The sequence below is a fragment of the Stegodyphus dumicola genome, chromosome 8 (assembly GCF_044657685.1).
Source record: "Stegodyphus dumicola isolate Sdum_Otavi_A_Nest chromosome 8, ASM4465768v1".
NCBI classification, from domain to species: Eukaryota; Metazoa; Arthropoda; class Arachnida; order Araneae; family Eresidae; genus Stegodyphus; species Stegodyphus dumicola.
Genome location: NC_140775.1, coordinates 43,280,765 through 43,301,987, shown reverse-complemented (window position 1 = coordinate 43,301,987; position 21,223 = coordinate 43,280,765). Strand labels below are relative to the sequence as shown.

Genomic DNA, 21,223 nt, shown 5'->3' with positions numbered 1-21,223 from the left:
ACTTAAAAACCTTACAGGCTCACTTATTTTATAACCTTTTCCTTGTAATGATATTGAAGACTTTAATCATGATCATCTTATTAATGATGAATTTATTGATGTTTTGCATCAATCATGTGATGTTAATATTACAGAAAAAGATATAGTGTGTCTAATTTACATTTATATATGGATATGTTTGTAGATCTGTATTGAAGCATTGACATTGTAATCTCTGCAGGAAAAAACTAATTCTTGACATTCATAAATACCTCTGCATTCAAAATATTTACAATCCTAATATCTAAAATGTACGAGAAGTTATATATTTCATTAAACAATCAACTTTTTCTGTATTAATGTTTCTCATCATGGAGAAAACATTATTTGGGATGAGTAAAAATATTTGTGTGTGTAGCAAATCACTGCATGATTTGTTGAAAAGCTGTGCTACACGTATTTGCAATATATTGCTGAATAATTACTGTAAGGCTAAAAATAACAATTTAAAGGAAACCAATAACGAAAAAAGAAAAATATGTAAATTAAATAATTCTGGATTTAGATGTAATAAATTCCAGAATATTAAATTTTAAAGTTATATAGTAAGTATCTGCAAACTGTACATAGTTGAGCTATAAACCCATACTGCGGCCCGCCAGTGGCTGAGTGGTAAAATTGCTGAACACTGGTAGTTCGGTACCGATTTCAATCCCGGCGAACGAGTTGGCTGTATGGGTGTTTTCGTTGTTTTCCCCATATGTAACTTGTGTACCAATTTCCCTTAGAAAGTCCTCCAGGAAGGCATTCCTCCAATGTGCATGTTTGCAATGTTGTGGGCATTTTTTACTCTTCTCTATCATCAAATAAATGTAGAGTGTATTTTTGATCAGATGTACTTTCTTTCATAAGAAGTTTCATAGCGTGATATAATGCTCATTGGGATTGATTGCATAGTTATGATCTTGCTTTGCTTTTAGAGAATTTGTAATATATTTTTGGATATGCTATAAGATTTACTGTATAACGTTTTTGCTTATAAAGCACCTTTAGGATCAATCTTTTTTTTTTTTTTTTTTTTTTTCAATATGTAGATTAAATTTAAGATATAGTAACTAGGATAATATATTAATACGATTTAGGTATTTCACTTAATGTCCACTTGTGTATTTATTATTAAAAGGCATCTTACGATCTCGGATTGAATATTGAAAAATCTTTAAGGGAATAAAGAAAAGAAATATCCCCTTTCTTTCAATATCATTGCACAGAAAAACATAATTATAAAGCAATATTTTATTATATTAGAGTTAACGTGTTGATATTAATTTTGTTACGAAATACTATATACGTTTTTTAATATTTAAGCAGTATAAATCAGTCTGCTTAATTTAAGCAATACAGATAATCGGAGAGCCTAAGATACATTTTCTTCTTTTTATTACGAAATGAAAATCTCTTGTGTTGAGCTCATTATACATGTTATATTTTCATTGATATTAACATACTGTATAATTTTTATAAATATTTTTCTGTGCATATGTTTCCGTTTAATTTTTCAAATTTTATTTCCGTATACGTTTTCCAGATACGTTTCAGTTTATTTAAATCTGCTTCGCTAAATTTATAATATCGCTCAAATCTTATTTTATCTTCTGTTTGATAAATCGGTAGAAAAGTATTTAAATATTACGATATAATATAGCAAGTTATTAATCCTAAAATTCAAAATATTAAGTTGTAAAAATTAATTTCACTTGACTTTTGTGTTTGAAATAAAAAGTGACATAAATATGTGTCGATCGCCTTCGCTTGTGGCGTCACAAATCGGTGGAGCAGGCCTGTAGATATCTAGTTGTCCTTGGGTGTAGTCCCAGAAGCCAACTTAATATTAAAAGTCTGATAAAGATTCTCTACGTTTTATGAAAATAACTGAATATAAAACTTCATTTCTTTACTTCGGGCATCTCAGCCGACGTGCCTAGGGTAAGCTCCTCAAGCGGCTTTTTATATGCATTTTGTCTTTCTGTACAAAAGCGTGCGCGAACACACCAAGATGCTTAATTGGAGAGTCTAGTCATTAAATAAATTGTATAAATGTTGAGAATTTGGCCTTGGACTATAAACACCGGCAACCTCCTGCCCCCCCCGAAATAGAAAATAAACTGTCTATACCAGTGTCCAGATAACGAAATATCCAGCTATCTGTCCAAAACCGAAATCACCGATATTACAACAGCACCCACATTACAATAACAATAGTTTACTAGTTTATAAAATAATATGATCGGGGATGAAAAATATAACAACCTGGCAACTAGGTACCTAATCGTCTTTTATAAATTGCCGTGCCGTACACTTAGTACACCAGTTAGTGTGCTCCTGTCTGCCTTGAGTATCGCTGATTACTTGAAAACGATGAATATCTAGCTTATAGTGTTTAAGGCGTCTTAGGTTAGGTTTCGCTTTTTATCTTGCTTACATTCTTCTGCACGCTTGGACAACTGAAAACTATACATCAGCATAAGTTTTTAATAATCATGGAATTTAATACTGTGCTATAACTACTATTTCTTTAACTATAGGTAGATTAAAAATCAATAACCAGGATGAGTAAGAAGGAAACGAAAGGCACATATATTTAAATATGATTGTAGGCAAATGGTAATAAGAATATTAAAATTAACTTATGTAGTAATTCTTGAATACTTTGTAAAGTTTTTTTGGGGGGGAGGGAAAAAACACACTGGTCCGCGAAATTTTTTCGTAAGTTTTACCGGTCAGCGGACCAAACAAGGTTGAGAAGCTCTGCTCTATAGACTTTTGCGTTTTCGTCCATGCAAATCTTGCCTTCCCCTCCAACTCCCGTGAAGAAAATGAAAAGTTGGTGCCTGTGTTCATTCTTACATATGGCAAAATGGCAAATTTTCCCTGATAGAAAGGGCTAATCCGTTCCCCCCTTCCTACACTCACAGAAATTTTCAAGAAAAAAAAAAGCCGTTTTTCACTGTATAGATTTTAAATAAAAATATAATAAAAACGATAAAATAAGGATAAATAGAAATTATATTAAGTAAAATAAAATAAGAACGTACTTCATCAAATGGACTTTTCTTTTCCAGTAATAAAAACGATAAAATAAGGATAAATAGAAATTATATTAAGTAAAATAAAATAAGAACGTACTTCATCAAATGGGCTTTTCTTTTCCAATAGCAGTAAGGTTATTGTGGATCGAAAATTTTCTTCTCCAACCACTCAATGACCGTTATCTGGCACTAGATGCGCAGAAGGGTCATTGTGAGTAATGAACAACGTTTGCGTATGTAGTCGGGGTAAGTACGGTATTAACCTATATTTAAAGTTGCTCACAGCGTGAATTCCCAACTCGAACTTCTTTGTATGATACTATCCCTGACGATTGACCATGGAGGTAGGAAGTAAGGAGTCGCCCTAAACAAGTTTCTCCGTACCCTGCTCTGAAGCACCGGCGATCCCTACGTGGTGACCAAAACATTGGGTCATTTACCATTGAGTTCTATGGGATTTGACGCGTTCGGGTGTAAATATTTTGTAATTACGTCGCAAATATACATATAAATGTATATATTTTCTTTTTCTACAACACTTCAGAGTCCTAAGTATGTGGAAACAACATATTTTTAAACAACATTTCATTCTGAACGGAATTAAATGCAGCTTTTCACAGGACAGTTTTCTCAGAATGGTTTAATTTGAATGAAATATTTTCACAAGTTTTCGTTAATTACATTAGAAAAAAAAAATTAAGGTAATTCGATTTTATTCGGTTAAGGTACAAAAATTAAGATCAAAGTTTATTGTATTATTAATATTAAAATTATGCATTATTTCTTTTCTATTTATAGAGCTTCTTCCTAAAATACTTTCTTAAATATGACATGATTTTTTGGCTTCTGAGGCATCTTTTAAATCGAAAAATGTCAATTTAAATTAATGCTCTATTCGGTTCATTTTAAATTAGAGAATTATTAGGAATTAGCGAAATACTTTAAATAAGTATTTCGCTAATTCCTAATAATTAACTAGGTATTAAATAGTATTTGACTTTCTCTGAACATTTCTGAAAGGGAATAAAATAATTTTTTTTTTTTTTTTTTTTTTTTTTTTTTTTTTTTTTTTTTAGTATTATTTAAAACTTGTAACTGAGTTATTATAAAATGTAAGGGGAATAATTCTTTTAATTATACTTATCAGTTTTTTTTTTTTTTTTTTTTTTTTTTTTTTTACCATTCGTTCACAAATGCGTGGTTCCAAATGAAGGGAAAGCTAACTTGTCGTGTATATTTATTAATTTTGACGAGGATTGCAGCATTTGATGGTAATTTTATTTTTAATTAACCCAAATAAGTAAAACGTGTAAGCCCAAAGTGATTATTTTGCAGATATATAAAATTAAAACGATGGGTTTAAAATGAGCAGCAGTAAAGCCTCTTCTCTAAAAAATTTTAAAAAGCACATGTTACAATAATATATGGATGTGAAAAAAATTTGTTTTATTTAAAACGTTTTGACGTTTGGAAAATAAAATAAAAGTAGCGAATACTCTATCAAGGGTATCGAAAGACGTATACAATTTTAAATGTACCGTAAGGTATTTTTCATTCTTTAAGCATAACATTTTTCTTAAAATCTATATTTTTGTAGTGCAACAGCTTAGAATTTTATAAAACAAATTCATAATCAAAATCGCTGTTGTTAGTTATCGAAAAATAACCAAGATGTGATTTTTGCGTAAATGTCAGTAAACTATACAAATTGCTATTATCCATCACACTATGAATGTTTCTTTCATGCGAGAGTGTCCTTTTTCGATTTCTATGGAACTGTCGTGTGTCGAAATACTATCAGAATCTTGTCAAGCGAGCTTCTGAATGTAAACAAAGAAACACCCCGTCTGGTGACCCAAGCTTCAAAGCAGTGCTTCACTTCTAGCGCGGAATGGACCCTCCTCCCTTTCCTACCTCCATGGTGAACCGTCAGAGATAGTATCATACAAAGAAGTTCGAGTTGGGAATTCACGCTGTGAGCAAGTTTAAATCTAGGTTAATACCGTACGCATATAAGCAAAATGTACACTGCTAGGACAACGGCTTAAGTTTGGCCAATGACAATCCAGATCAGGATCAGCATTAACTCCGCCCATATGAGTGATGTCACATTCCTGACGTTTGTTTACATTCTGCTATTCGGCGTTAGGAAGTGCGTTCTTTGAATGAAAAACATTTTTACTTTGCAACGTAAATTTGTTCTAGTGATACTATTTTTTAAATTTTCCTTTAAAGTATTATTTCCTTACTGTTCCAGAAGGAATATAAATTTGTGTCTCAAACATTACAAAATTTCTCACTATATGCGTGAGTGTGTATACACACGCATGCTCACATACATATATTTTCAATATGTAATTAATCCTATGTCAATTATATCTATCAATATGTGTGTGTTTTATGCATATAAATATGAGTGAGTGTGTGTGTATGCGTGTATTCATTTTTCAGAATGTCAGATTTCTAGGAAATAATCTACAAAGCTTTTTTTCTCTTAATTTTTCCCATCTTCACATTCAGTTTTTTTAAATAATTAAGCTGAATGTATTCATATTTAATATTTCTGCACAACTTGATTTATCACTTAAAAATGCATTTATTTAATTTTGGATAAAGTGGGATGTTAATTCCAGTAGTATATGATTTTTAATAGTAGAATAATTTCTTTAAAGAAGCTTTTGTTTGTTTTTATTTTTTAATTCCTTTATAAGAAAATTACGTAATAATATTACAAATAATTAATTTGCTACTCCTTACACATGTCTGAAACAGGTTAACTGAAAATTTTCATTCAATAGCTTTATAAATTTATTTTAAGCAGTATTTAAATTTAATAAGAACTAGTGTTGATAAGTGAATTTCCATTGCTTTCTTTATACATTTAGTTTAGAATTCAGTTTTCAGTGCATGTAATTATTCTCCTTCATGGCCCTCGAGCCCATCAGTGGCCGAGCGGTAAAGTCGCTGAAAATTGGTAGTTCGGTTCGAGGTTCGAATCCCGTTAATGGGCTGGCTGCATGAGTGTTTTCGTGGTTTTCCTCATGTGTAATATGTATACGAGCCAGTTTTCCTTAGAAAGTTCTCCACAAAGGCATCCTTCTCCTTAAGCAGATAGCCCTCGAGGCTTTGCCGTAATTAAATAACCTAACCTAACCAAACCTTCATGGCCCTCTCCACACAGCCCACCAGAGGCTGAGTGTTAAAATGACTAGAACGCTGATAGTTCGATCTGAGTTTGATTTCAGTTGGACAGGCTGGCTGCATGAGCACTTACGTGGTTTTCCACATGCGTAACATGGATATGAGAGTTTTTCCTTTAGAAAATCCTCCACAAAGACATACCTCCCACATAGACCTTGTATGCTTTCCATAATCAAACAAACCAAACCAACCCTCCAAGCAAAACAGCTCCTCAAAAGAAATTCTTCATATCTGTCAAGCAAATGACATTCGTTAATGTAATAAACTGTAATCATACATACTAAATCAAACTCGGAGTTGTTATTAATTATGCTTACAGAAACAAAGTACAGATTTTGTTGATTAATTTGCATTTTAGAAATAGTTGAATAAATTTCTGACCTTTAATAAATACAGTGAACTCTAAGATGACCATCAGCAGTTCTACATGATTTTAATTTTGTGTAAAGCTTGTCATTTCAAAAAGAAGATGTTCAGTACCAGAATTTGTGTATTGAGGAGAAGTAGTCAGTTTCAGAAATGATCACAAAGAAAAAGTTTACTGTGTTAAAATGATAATCTGTTCCTAACTTTTTTGCAGGGTTTGATTTGGTTTGTGTGATTTATAGCATTTTATAGCTCGAGGGCTATCTGCCTAAGCAGAGGGATGCCTTCATGGAGGACGTTCTAAGGGAAACTGGCTTGTATACACATTACACATGGGAAAACGATGAAAACGTCCATGCAGCCAGCCTGTTCGCGGGATTCGAACCTCAGACCGAACTACCAGTGTTCAGCGACTTAACCGCTTGACGCTGGTGGGCTTCTTTTTTTGCAGGGAAGGAAGTGTAGGACATAACATATCTAAATAGTCCATGTTAAGATTTAATCTAGGAAATGAATAATGTTGAAGCTGAAATTAAAATTATATAAATTTGAATATCATGTAATGTTAATCTCAAATTTCGTTTCCTGTGATGTGATTTTTTTTTAATGTAAAGATCAGGCTCTGATGTATTGATATATATATAAACTTTAAATATAGTATGAAGTCTTATATTTGAGTATAATACTGAAAAAGGTTCGACATATGAGAAAATAAATATATGTTTTCTTCACATGTTATGGAATATTCATCCTTGACTTAAGGGAGCGTGAAGTTACACAGTTTTAAATTTAAAGTTTACAGAAAAATGTATGATAGTCACAAGCTTGACAAAAGATCCTTTGCTCAAATGATAAAAGGCTTTGGGGAACATAGATGCTAATTAGAAATGTGTGCTAAATACGAGGCAATTGGCATCCACAAAAATGCAGAGTATTAATTTTAATACTGTTTTAGGTTCTTACATATTATCCCTTTGACCGGCCAAATAGCATGATTTAGTGCCCTTGGTTTAGTGATTTTTTTGCCCTCGGTTTGGTTTGGTTTATTTAATTATGCAAAGCACTCAAGTGCTATCTGCTTAACAGGAGGGATGCTTTTATGCAAGACTTTCAAAGGGAAACTGGCTTTTAAACACATTACACTTGAGGAAAACCATGAAAGCGCCCATGCAGCCAGCACATTCGGCAAAATTGGAACCCTGGGCTAAATATCTAGTATTCAGCGACTTTACCACTCAGGTGCTGGTGGTCTGGCCCTCGGTCCTATTAAACTAAAATTCATCTATATTTATAAACGGCCTATCAAAAAAATGCACACACTTTAATAATAAAAGAAAATTCGGTTAATCTTCAGATTATGTTAACTTGGCAATTTTTGGGTGAAAATTTGGGGACCAAACCTGCTAGTATTTTTTTTGGACGCCATTTTGTTTTCACATAGTAAAGGCTTTTTTTTTTAACTCAACATTTTTTCCCAACAATCTGCTAGCCGAATTACGCTTATGCTAGAACATTTATGGAACAAAAGTGCTTAATCATGATGAAGATTAGGTTTGAAATTGGGACAAAGTGCAGAATCGCCCACTGCTTGCCGCGTGTTTAAGAATTGCAAACACGCGTATCCATGTACACACCGTATCCATGTACACGTCGACCTATTTTCACTTAAACAAACATCCCAGAATTGCACAAATATGGCATTGCGCACACTCTTGACTTTATCCATGTACACTGCTAAAGTCCTAGCTAGTAACCTTTATCACCTTACCAAAATGTCGCCAAACTACCTGTTACCATATTCCAAAGATTATTCGTAAATTCTTGTGCTTTAGTATTGAACTTAATTATAATTAAATCATACATATCAGAGGCTATGCTAGGTTTAATAATAATATTTATGAATATGTACAGTAACTTAGATTGCTCAGTCACAGCGGTAGCCATTAACAGCTAGAGTTATAGCACAATACTGAGCAGTTATTTGAACAATGTTTAGTCGATGTGTCTGAGGCGACTGCTGCACATTCTGCCATAATTTTTTGATGAAGGACCTCTAGCCTAACCGATTTCTTGTACTACACAACATCGCTCAGAGTCCTCCAAATCCATTTTGGTTCACTGTCATGTGTTACATATATGCGAGAGTACGAACATGTTAAGGAAATATCATACTACATATTATAAAGATAATTCAACTTAGAAGCCAATATATATATATCATCTATTAAAGTTTCTATGTACTTTTCATTAGTACCACCTATTAATTAACTTAGGGGTTTTATTGTACGGAATATCTATGAAACTGAACTGATAAATTTTCATATCTGTTTATTTGTTTGCTTTTCATATATTTTTTATGTTGCTTTACATGATGTCAATTTAAACATAAGAAAGCAGAGAACAAAAGAAATTCACACTGAAACTAAATTTAAAATTAGTCTGAAGAGTACTGATGTAAAATAAATAGTGTCTAATTTATCAAAATCACATAAGAGGGCAAATAAATAATTAGCATATTCAGATATTTATTATAAGCAAAAATTTTATATTCTTAACAGTAAAAATGCACATATTACAATGCAATTACTTTATTACTTGCAACCACCTCAGTAGAACTCGTCAAATTTTTAAAATGTGTCAAACTCTAGCAACCATGCTCATAACAATCCTTTAATAGGACAATGTCGCCATTTTCGTATACATTCTTTGTGTTGTATTTCAAGTTTCAACATTTTTATGAACAAATTGTGATATTTTTTGCCTTAATTTTAAAATATGCTCTTTGGAATTTATCAACAATGGAAAAAACTACAGTGGAAACTCTACAGGAATACAAAATTTCTAAAAGAAAGAAAAAGGAAATGCATTTGGTAGATAGCCGATGCTACTGAAGTTTGTGTGATGCCGAGTGTCTGAAATTATTTAATTTTTTCTCAAGCAAAAACAAACTGCTTGGGGAAAAGAATAGGGCAAAACAATTACAGAAAGATTTGGAGATGAACGTGCTTTATTTCCTTATTTAATAATTAAAATTTATATTTCAAATTCTAAAGTATGTTTTCTTTTTATAATTCGATAATGTTAGCCAACTTATGATAGATATCAATAATTTGGGTATCTATTTAAGAAAAGTTGTGCAAAGCATCAACTGGCACCCAATGAATAATTTTTTACCTTTTCATGTGTTAAATCCAAATTGAGCTAAGGTGGTTGTGTTAATATGTAAGTATCATTAATTTTACAGGCAATACACTGTATTCTTTTATATACTGTAATATTTAGTTTGTGCTGAAATTATGTAGTGGCAATTTTACTTAAGAGAGAAATTTTTCAATATTACAAGTTTACATTTTGGTTAATTTTTTTATGTGATAAAAAGCAGCATGTTAAAAGTTGGATTTCTTAAATTTTGTAATAGTACTAAGTATTATATTTTAAATTACTCGATGACTAATCCAGAAATAAATAATTTAATTCTGTATACTCGAAGAAAATCATTTCTGACTGGCATAAAAATCAGATTTTTGAAACAGTAGTAGAAGAATCATTAAAAATACTTAGTTTTAAAACTCGAATGCAATAAAAACAGGTTAGCATGAAATGTCTGAGTAAAAGCTAACTTGTGATCATTATGTATATACAGTCAGTTTTATGTAAAATAAATGTTACACGATTTCTTAGACCTCTGCTTTTCAAACTCTATCTATTAATCTGAGAATTTGATTATTTCAGTGTAGTAAATAAATGTATTATAGACGTCAATATGTTTGTTTTTTGTAACATATACTTTGAACATTTTAATTAAATAATTTTTCTTCAATAATGTGTGCATATATTTTACTTATGATGAAGAGAAATTAACATTTAAAAAAGGAATTATAGACTGAAAATATTTTGTAAAAGAAGATATTGGAAAAGGAAATTATTGCAATTCAAAGAACATGTAAATAAATAAATCTAATAATTAGTATCATATTGTTCTTATTTATTAAGAATGGATATTAAATTATTGATAATAGAATGGACTTCTAAATGTGAAGCACTTATGCGAACAATAATACTAATTCATAACATTCTGATCTTGATTTTAGTACTTAATGTAAAGCATTATTGACAGCTTAGTGGAACTCATATTAAATAGTTACAGTGCAATCTTAAGTCCAATGTATTTATTACAAGGTAATGAAATTATAGTGTGGATTTTAATTCAAAACTCTTTTCACATATCTTTAAAAGCCCAATTTTAAACGGTACTTTTCTGTTATCAGGACAGGATTCAGACAAATAATGTATGTATCAACGAGTGGTTTGGGTTTCATTTTAGTTTAGTATGGCAAAGTACACTAGGTCTATATGCCTGTGGGAAGGGATGCCTTTGTGGAGGACTTTCTAAAGGAAACTGGCTGGTATACACTTTACAAATGGGGAAAACTACAAAAACGCCCATGAAGCCAAAGAATTTGCCTGGATTCGAATCCAGTGTTCAAAGATTTTACCACTCTGCCACTGGTGGTCCTATGCACGTGTGTATAAGTGTGTGTGCATACACACACGTAACATGAATACATACAAAATCTGGTTCCGAAAATAGAATAGTACCTTTTAACTGTATATCTTACAGTTTTGATTAATTTTATGTAATTAATAATACATCTTATTAGATACATCAATGCATCTTATTATCATTAATTTCTTACTAACAATTCAATTTCAATTGCCATGAGTTGATGCATGACTCATACATATATAATATATAAGTTGGTTCAATATAAAGATCACAATATAAGTTGCATAGCATATATACAATAATTATTTATTACTCATACATATAATGTATAAAATCAGGAGTAAATTGTAAAAAAATACTTTTAATGAAATTAGAAATAAATGAAAATATAATAATCTACATGTCATTACAATTTTTAAATGCACAAACTTCACAGTTAAAAATACATACTGATGTAAGAAAATCAATATTAAATGCTTTTTCTCAAAAGAAAAAAAAAAAGAGAAAAAAAAAATTGCCTGTTCAAGACATATTTTATCAAGTGCAACCATCAGTGGAAACCCAGGTAATCAGTCTTTAATACGACAAAATGTAAAATTTGAAATACAACTTTAAGTTATTTTTTTTAATCCATTCAGTTTTGGCTTATGTAAGTTTCACTGTATTTAACTAGATGTAAAGAACTATAAACACACATTCACTTGAAGGTATGTTTCCAGGAAATAAAAGTATACTTATCGGATTCAATTCAACATTACACCTTAGAACACGTAATGATACCTCATTGTTAGGCATTTTCGATAGTCTTGAAATAGCATAACTGGTAACATATATTTCTAAATTCAGTTCTTGTTAAATTATGTTAAGCATTTGCAGTTGTATAACTAAATTAGGTTCAGTAGGCAGTGGCATAGCTAGGGTGGAGCACATGGAGGTAGGAAGTAAGAAGGAGTCGCCCTAAACAAGTTTCTCCGTACCCTGCTCTGAAGCACCGGCGATCCCTACGTGGTGACCAAAACATTGGGTCATTTACCATTGAGTTCTATGGGATTTGACGCGTTCGGGTGTAAATATTTTGTAATTACGTCGCAAATATACATATAAATGTATATATTTTCTTTTTCTACAACACTTCAGAGTCCTAAGTATGTGAAAACAACATATTTTTAAACAACATTTCATTCTGAACGGAATTAAATGCTATACTTTTCACAGGACAGTTTTCTCAGAATGGTTTAATTTGAATGAAATATTTTCACAAGTTTTCGTTAATTACATTAGAAAAAAAATTAAGATAATTCGGTTTTATTCGGTTAAGGTACAAAAATTAAGATCAAAGTTTATTGTATTATTAATATTAAAATTATGCATTATTTCTTTTCTATTTATAGAGCTTCTTCCTAAAATACTTTCTTAAATATGACATGATTTTTTGGCTTCTTTTAAATCGAAAAATGTAAGTCAATTTATAATTAATGCTCTATTCGGTTCATTTTAAATTAGAGAATTATTAGGAATTAAATAGTATTTGACTTTCTCTGAACATTTCTGAAAGGGAATAAAATAAGTTTTTTTTTTTTTTTTAAGTATTATTTAAAACTTGTAACTGAGTTATTATAAAATGTAAAGTGAATAATTCTTTTAATTATACTTATCAGATTTTTTTTTTTACCCTTCATTTCAACAATACATATTCCAAAACTCTTTATTACGTTCTTAAGTGCGCATCTCATAGCATTTGCTTTACAATACCTTTTAACAGATTGCTTTCCAATACGAACAATTCTTGCTTAAATAGTCAACAGGATAGTCAACAGAATATTTGTCAACAGGATTTCAATTTATGTTTACAATTCAATATTAAGGTTATTATATATTTAGATAACATTTATAATCATTATAAATTAGATACATTTAATCATTAGATTTCTTCACAGTACTTTCACAGTTGTTTATAAGTGAATAAATTCTTCATTTCAAATACATTTATAAATAATTTAATGAATATTTAAGTATTTTGTCAAAGGCAGATACATGCTTTTTGCAAGCACATGCATAAATACCCATACATATTTCCTATTTATCATTTCCGGCATGTGCAAATCTTTAATTTCTGTGCATTCACTATATTTTTCGTGTAAAGTAATTTACACTAATTTAGCATAGACCCGAAAGTTTTACATAAAAATATATATGAATATAATTTGAGTGAAAATTATAAGTATTATTTTTAATACCCACTCAAAGGTCAGTTTTTCTTCAAAATTCCTCCACAATGGCATCTCTCTCTTTAGGCAGATAGCCGTTGCATGCGTTACTCTATTTAATAAAAACTTAATCTGACCTATGTGCCTAATTACAAATATTTTAACATACATAATTTTATATTTACATTTAACCATCAAGTTTCAAACTTTTCAAATCTTCTAGAAAATAAATTTTGGCAGATCTCTTTTAGCAATTTTCTTAAAATCTATATTTTTGTAGTGCAACAGCTTAGAATTTTATAAAACAAATTCATAATCAAAATCGCTGTTGTTAGTTATCGAAAAATAACCAAGATGTGATTTTTGCATAAATGTCAGTAAACTATACAAATTGCTATTATCCATTACACTATGAATGTTTCTTTCATGCGAGAGTGTCCCTTTTTCGATTTCTATGGAACTGTCGTGTGTCGAAATACTATCAGAATCTTGTCAAGCGAGCTTCTGAATGTAAACAAACAACACCCCGTCTGGTGACCCAAGCTTCAAAGCAGTGCTTCACTTCTAGCGCGGAATGGCCCCTCCTCCCTTTCTTACCTCCATGCGATTGACGGATAGGTGACAAGGCATTGATGGATGAGCTGGAAAGGAAAGGTGGGGAGGGGCAACACCTTCTGTTATGAGGTGTTGCGAGGGGGCGCGAACTCCCATGGTCCCTGTTCTGTGTAAGCATTCAATGAACATTTTTCTTCTTCCCCGATAAGTGCACATTCTTTTGCATTAAAAAAAAAAAAAAAAAAAACGCTCTGTGTCGTTCGCTGGTCGGCGCTCCTCCCTTGGTCGGCGCCCGCCTGCAAAGAAGGCCTTGCGGGCCCGCTTCCGCCGGCCCTTGTCACAACAACAACAAACATCAAATAAACATTCATCAAATATGTGCGTCCAAGCGACACACAATTTTTTCTCTTTGTTTTTTCTAATATAAGATATGGGAAAAGATGAAGAAGAAAGAAAATTATCACAGCATCTTATAAAACTAAAATGTCTTCTATTTATTTAAAACTAAAATTTAGAAATCATAATGATTTATCAACTAGTTACATTTCAGTATAATAAAATACTACTAATACTTTAAATGATATTAAAAATCATTTAATACATAAATACTTTAAACGATATTAAAAATCATTTAATTCATTTTACTGTACTGAAATTTCCTCATCGGGTGATATAAATTATTTTGTATTTTTTGCCATCTATGCCAAAATTTTTACAGCTTTCCCTGTTATTATTAAAATGCCTTTTCAGAAAATTTACGAGAACTTCTGGAAAGAAAGAGAAACTGATTAATTGCGAAACCACAATGAGAAATCTAACATTTCCGTGGATTTGAGAAAAGCATTAGTCGCTCAGCGGACATTCCTTCAGAAATGTGTAACATATCTAGCGCAGAAATTCTCATGCTGTTGCCTCTTTATTGATTCCCATTCTCTGCATTGGGCTAAGGCATTGCGTGGGTGAATGTAATTAATGACAAAATGATGCGAGGGAACTTGCGGAATAATGCCGTAATACCGAATGAAAATTCCGGAATGGAAAGTGTCAGTCATCGCTAGGCTCAGTTTACATCGTTTTCGTGTAATCACTTTCAAGTCGTAAACTCCAACGCGAACAGAAAACTGCATTCCAGAATTAGAAGGACCTTTTTAAAAAGAAATATTCTGTTATAGATGGGGGTCATAGTTACAGATTTAAACTATGCATATTCCAATTCCCATTCCAGGGAAAGAAATATAAAAAACATGTTTCCAATTGCATTTGTGGAGCATCGTTTACTGTGAATCAATACTTTTCAATAATCTTAAATATAATAGCGAGTCTAGATTTCATTAAGAATATATTTTTCTAATCAAAGTGTTGCGAAATGTATCGCGATGTAAATATAAATGTACATAAATAAAATGTAAAATATTAATAAAACATAAATTAATATAGATAAAATGTAAATAAATGCAACTAAAATGTATACAAATATAAATAAAAGGAAATACATATAAAATTGCGTTGCTGAAGTACATAACGTACGGAGTTAGAAATAATATTTATAAATTATATTAACGGCATAAATGTTATAATAAATATAATTATAATGACCCCCTTTTCTTTCAGATATATGCGCGCGTGGTCAAAAGCAGTGTCGCAACCGAAACTGTGTAAGCTACCTCTTAGTCTGTGATGGAAATGACGATTGTGGTGACGGCACAGATGAAGAAAATTGTGCACGTAAGTTACCGCCTTATTTATATTTTAGCCTTATTTATATTGACCAGGTTGTTGCTGTTCATAAAAGCTCTCTTACCAGTTAAAACGGAAAACTCTTATAGCATGCCACCCTTTAAGAAACCAACACATTTTTAAAAAAAAAAATTAATACGTTTTTTATTGAAAAAAAATTCGAATCCTTTCGAAAACGTTGCAGACCTATCAGTATTAAAACTCTGTTATTCTTACGGAATAAACTTATCTTCCGATTTTCCGGGGCTGGATTACTAGGATTCTAAATAAAACGCTACGAGTTCTTTTATTGCAGAACAATGGGAAAATATCTATCACAACCATCAGCGTGAAACAAAAGTATCTGTGAAAGATATTGGGATATTAGCAGTGATAGCAGACGATGCCTATTCACAAGAGTTACTGATTTAATTCTATAACAGTAGGGTTTCCGAGCCAGGGATGCGAGGTAGCATTCTAAGAGGTGCAAAATATTATTCTCCTTTTATGTTTAAAATAAATTAAATAAGTATTTAAAAATTACATACACGATACTGGTGCGCGGTCAAAAAGTATTTCCTGCGCATGCGTCAATAACAGATTTAACACCCATATTGTTAACGTCAGTGTGTGACATATGCCTTTTGAAAGAATGCCCGCACAGTCACAATATTGTATGCTATGGTTTGCTCGATTCGAAATTTTTTCTACGTACAAACTCTAACAGAAAATATGGAAATGTGGATCAGTATTCCGCCATGTTGTGGGTCAAAGGAAAACGTCTTAAAGGCCTCTGTGAGCGTAACCCTGCCTCAGAACAAGCGCCGCCAGATCGTATTGTAAAGAATTAGAACAAGAATTAACGGATACTAAAATGTTAATGAAAGGGACATTAATGGATTAAATTTGTTCGAAAAAATAAAATCTTTGGGATGTTTTACCAAAGAGGACATGCCTCAGCGTAACCCCGCCTCAGAACAAGCGCCGTCAGATGGTGGACAATAACCACGGGAGGTATAGACGTGGGTGTTGTAGTGCGTTGAAATAGTCGACAATGATACCGTTGGGGCGGTTCGGACCTGGCGAACAATCATCCTATCTTGCCTCGCATTTGTGATCCTTGGCCTTGCAGAGCCTTCATTTCGTCGGCAATTTCCTTGTAGCAACCATTGCTGCCAACATCTTTGCACAGCAGTGTCTGTACGCTGCAGGTGGCGGCCTATTGCTCGGTATGACTACCCAGCTTCACGCAACCTTACAATGCGACCACGTTCGAAGTCGTATAGTTGTCTGTAAGGTCTTCGATGTCGTCGTAATGGGATCTTTAGTAGCTTCTTTACATTTACGGAATTACAATGGCAGCAACAAAAAAAGATAATTTTCCGCCTCTGTTACTGGTTTTATACTTTGCGAATTGTGCACTAGAAATGCGCGCTTTGATCGCAATTCCTGTTCGTTTGCCTTGAAACTTCGATCATTTGCATGTTCGATAAAGATGTTTTTGAATACCAAATTTCGTCACGATCGCAAAAGTCCTTCTTGGTGCTTCGATTTTTTTGCAAAAGCAAAAGAATGTATTTGATTCTTAGGATTTCGCGAACCAGATTTAACAACTGTGGCATTAGATGCATATTAGCTACCATAGCATCAGCCACCATAGTTAACATTTCAAAGAACAATGAAAAATAACACTCGACTGCTATACCAACTAGAATTAGGTTCATACCAAAGCGTGATATGAGTGGATATGTACTTTGTATTGCCCTAATGATGGAACATTCACTAGAAGGAGAGTAGGATCACTAATACAAGTCGTGAACCTATAGAAAGACCGTAAAGTAGCCTGCAGAAAGCTGAAGAAGTTACAGAAACGTGTTATATTAGCTACAACTATCGAATTGAACGTAGCTGAATGAAGTTCATGCACACAGGTTATTCGTGTCCATTGATTCGGTCATTCCGTCCGTGAAAATTTTGGCATATTACAGGTACCATGTACAAAAGTGAGCGTAGTATTAGTGAAGTGGAAACGTAAGGGAGTTATAAAACACAAGCTTTGACCGGCAAACACAGGAGACATAGTCACTGGGCCTGTTTCGTTATTTTTGTTTCAACTTTTTTGGGTCTTATTGCCAGGTGTTGGACTCGAGACCACAGAATGCGGAGTGCCTGATATTGCTCCTGTAGCTCTTTCAGACTGGGACCGAATAGTTGGTGGCGAAGAAGCTGTGGCTGGAAGTTGGCCTTGGATGGCGGATCTGCAGATGAAATTGATTGAACCAAACGGTCATACTTGTGGTGGAGCCCTCATCAATTCACAGTGGATCTTGACTGCTGCACATTGCTTCCAAGATGCAATGTAAGTATTTCTTTATGAAAAAATTCAAGCACTATTCAATATTCGAATATAATTAAAAGTCTTTTTTTATGTAGATTGTATCAAAAATAATCGAACTGGATTGATTCAGTTACTGAAAGTAATTTTGTTACATTTCTGAATTTCATACCATAGGGTTGATATGAAAGGAATGTCTGTCAGATTAGAACTTCTTTACTACTAATAATTACATAAGCAGCTCTCTTTTAAATACATGGCTACTATTCCAAATAAGCACCATCAATTTTGTGTCATAAGCTAGTCCCAAAGACTTATGTTCTCCATCTTGGTTTGGTAGCCAAGGGGTTCGACTTCTCATCGTCTTCAAAATTTATTCTCTACCATTTTCATACATCTTCCGTTTGCTAGCTTCAGATGTCGTTTTGGCATGACACCTGAATACAAGCGTGGTTTTAATATAGCCTTTATAAATGAAAAATATTTCCTTGTTTCCATTGTATATCCATATTTCTTCAAAAGCAGTCACGTACATGCATTAGTTTTCTTAATTCTAATCTCAAAATATGCACACTAGTGTATACTGTATTTTCTGGCATTCAGTGTCCCATCGATGACATGAAGGCGACCAATACCATCTGCTGACATGCATGACATAAGGATTACATAAGGATAACCAGATCATCGTGCAGTCGTAAGAACTTTATGCAGAAAGCTATCAAGTCTGAGAGTTATGTCATTCCACGCAGCATACCATTATAGTTAATTTCTAAAATTATATAGAGACACATTACTTATAATAAATATTTAAAAGTAATATGCACAGCTCTTAATAATGTCTTATTAATTCAGCTGTTAATAATTGATAATATTTATATCATTACTGTAATAATAAATGGTGATTGTCACTTCATTTTCTGAATTGTGTTATAACTATTAAAAATTATTGGTTACCCATTCGTTAGATGTACTTTTTCCAGCTGTGTATGAAAAATCTTAAGGCACTGCATTCTAACACAGCTTCGAATTGTGTGATACCATTTTTTATTACGAATAAATGGAAAGAAAGTTTTATTTCCTATTCGAGATAGAGAGAAAAAATTAATTATATAGCTGTTTACTTTGCAAAAAAAGAGGTAAACATTTTGCCTTGCAGTGGAAAAGGGAAGTGGGAAACTAAAGCATTAAAAATTCTAAACCTTCTAAATTAAAAGTTTATTAAATCTTCTGCAGTAAATATGTTAGAGCTATAAAAGTATTAAAACTCGCAGCTTAATACGGCTTCTTTTTTCAAAATCTTTACTTGAAGAGTTCTCTCCATTTATACATATCTTATTTATGCGGCTTTCACATTTTTATATTTTTTTTTTACCTCTGTCGATTCATTCTTAATGATGTTAATAGTTAGTTGTTTCATTTTTACTGCATCTAACTTCGATTATATGTCAATTTTTCTCTAATTTGATCGTCGAATTTCTTTTTGCAGTTCAAATATGTTTCTCGAAAGTCAGTTTTTATTTCGGTATTCTTTGGAAACTGAACCTTGAAATATGAAAAAGAAAATAATATCGTTTTGACTTGTTATTTATTCTGAAATTACAAAGCAACTCATAAATAAAGCTAGGACACTGAACTTGAAAATTTGAAAACGAATAGAGGAAAAGTGTGATGATCAGAATCGCAGCAAATAAACTTTAGCAACAGCAAATAAAACTGAAACTAACTCCTAAAATCCTGAAAAATAATAAAAGATGATAAAATAAGTAACTGTTAAAAAACATTTTCTGCAGTTTCACCGTATAATATTAAAGCTAATATATTCTTCAGAATTTTGTATTTAGTTAGCTAGTTTTAGTAGAATTAAAATTGTTTTATATCCCCGTGCAATGCAGCACGAGACATGTTTTAAGAGCAAGCTACGCCGGAAAAGTAAAAATACAAGAGCACGCGCATTTAACATTTAATAAATAGATATCTCGTAATTTATATTTAAATTGAATAAATGACTACTGTGTTAGCTGTAACCGTAATTCTACTGTTTTGCTTTCCGAAAATCTCGAGAAGTAGAAATTACGAGAACTTTCTCGCGACGGATTAAAAAGTTTTAAAAAGCCGGAGAGAGACATCTCAGCTCAGTTGTTTAGTGAGCTGCCGTTGTTTACTTAGCTGCTGTAATTTTGTTGATCGAGTTAGCTTTCTCTGCGCTTTGGATTGCGTTCTGTTTAACGTTTTAATAGTTTAATATATACTACTGTTTATATTGTGTGATAATGTGATTATTGTACGAATATCTTTGAGGAAAAATCCAGCGTTCTGTTATATTTTTTGTGATAAGCATAAATTTTATTAACTTTGTATCGGACTTGTGCATTCAATCTATCACAAACCCGTACGCGCGCAACAATATCAAATAATTCAATATTGTTAGATAACTGAGTTACATGGTCAACAATAAACATTTAATGATTCAGTCAATGATAATATTCGACTCTTAAAAAACTTGATATATTCTTTTTCTAATTCAGAATTAACTGTTGACATGATAAATTCCTAAAGAACAGTAGCTGAATCCCTAAAATAATATTTGACTTTGAAATAAGCAGTTCTGCAAAAACTTTTTCTACGATTTTATCGTGTAACTTAATTATTTAATTAACTTAATAGCTGCTTTCTTTCCATAAAATATACACAAAAAAGTGCCTATTTTTTATACAGCTATCTAAATCGAGGAAATTCCAAAGATCAGAAGCCAGAACGAAAAGGGCTCAAACTTTTTTAAACAGTTTAATATATTTTTGTATTTAATTGTCAATTAATTTTTATTCAATACAGGGCAATATTAGCTATATCTATGCACATTACAATAAGCAAGTAAAGCTTGCTGTTTAATTTTCAAACGACAAGACATACAATACGTATTACTAATGTTTATTTCTTTACATCATATAACTGCAACATCAAATTACAACATATGCTGGTAATGTCAGCTCTGTTCGGTATTGTCTGCGCGTCTGTTCTCTGTCAATATTGTCTGTTTAATATTGTTTTCACCATGTTTATGGGCAATTTCTGGAGCACCTATACATTCATATTATTAATCGCCATTGTAAATTTCCTCTGTAAGTCTTCCTGTGTATGCGGATTATTTGTGTAAATTTTTAAGCATCCCCAACAGGAAAAAATCTTCGAGTGACAAATCAGGTGAAGCTAGTTGCCGAAAAACTAGCGTAAGAGCAGCCTAATTTCGTTCGTTATCTAACAGGTATAG

The 21,223-nt window shown here is 32.0% G+C and overlaps 1 protein-coding gene across 1 annotated transcript in view; it reads left to right on the top strand.

Moving 5' to 3' along the window:
* Window positions 1–21,223, top strand: part of LOC118200330 (chymotrypsin B-like) — a 134,610-nt gene that overhangs the window by 55,848 nt on the left and 57,539 nt on the right. Inside the window, exons 4-5 of the mRNA XM_085821790.1 lie at window positions 15,516–15,629; window positions 17,757–17,979. Of these exons, the coding sequence (XP_085677916.1) occupies window positions 15,516–15,629; window positions 17,757–17,979 (337 nt within the window). The remainder of the gene's footprint in view (window positions 1–15,515; window positions 15,630–17,756; window positions 17,980–21,223) is intronic.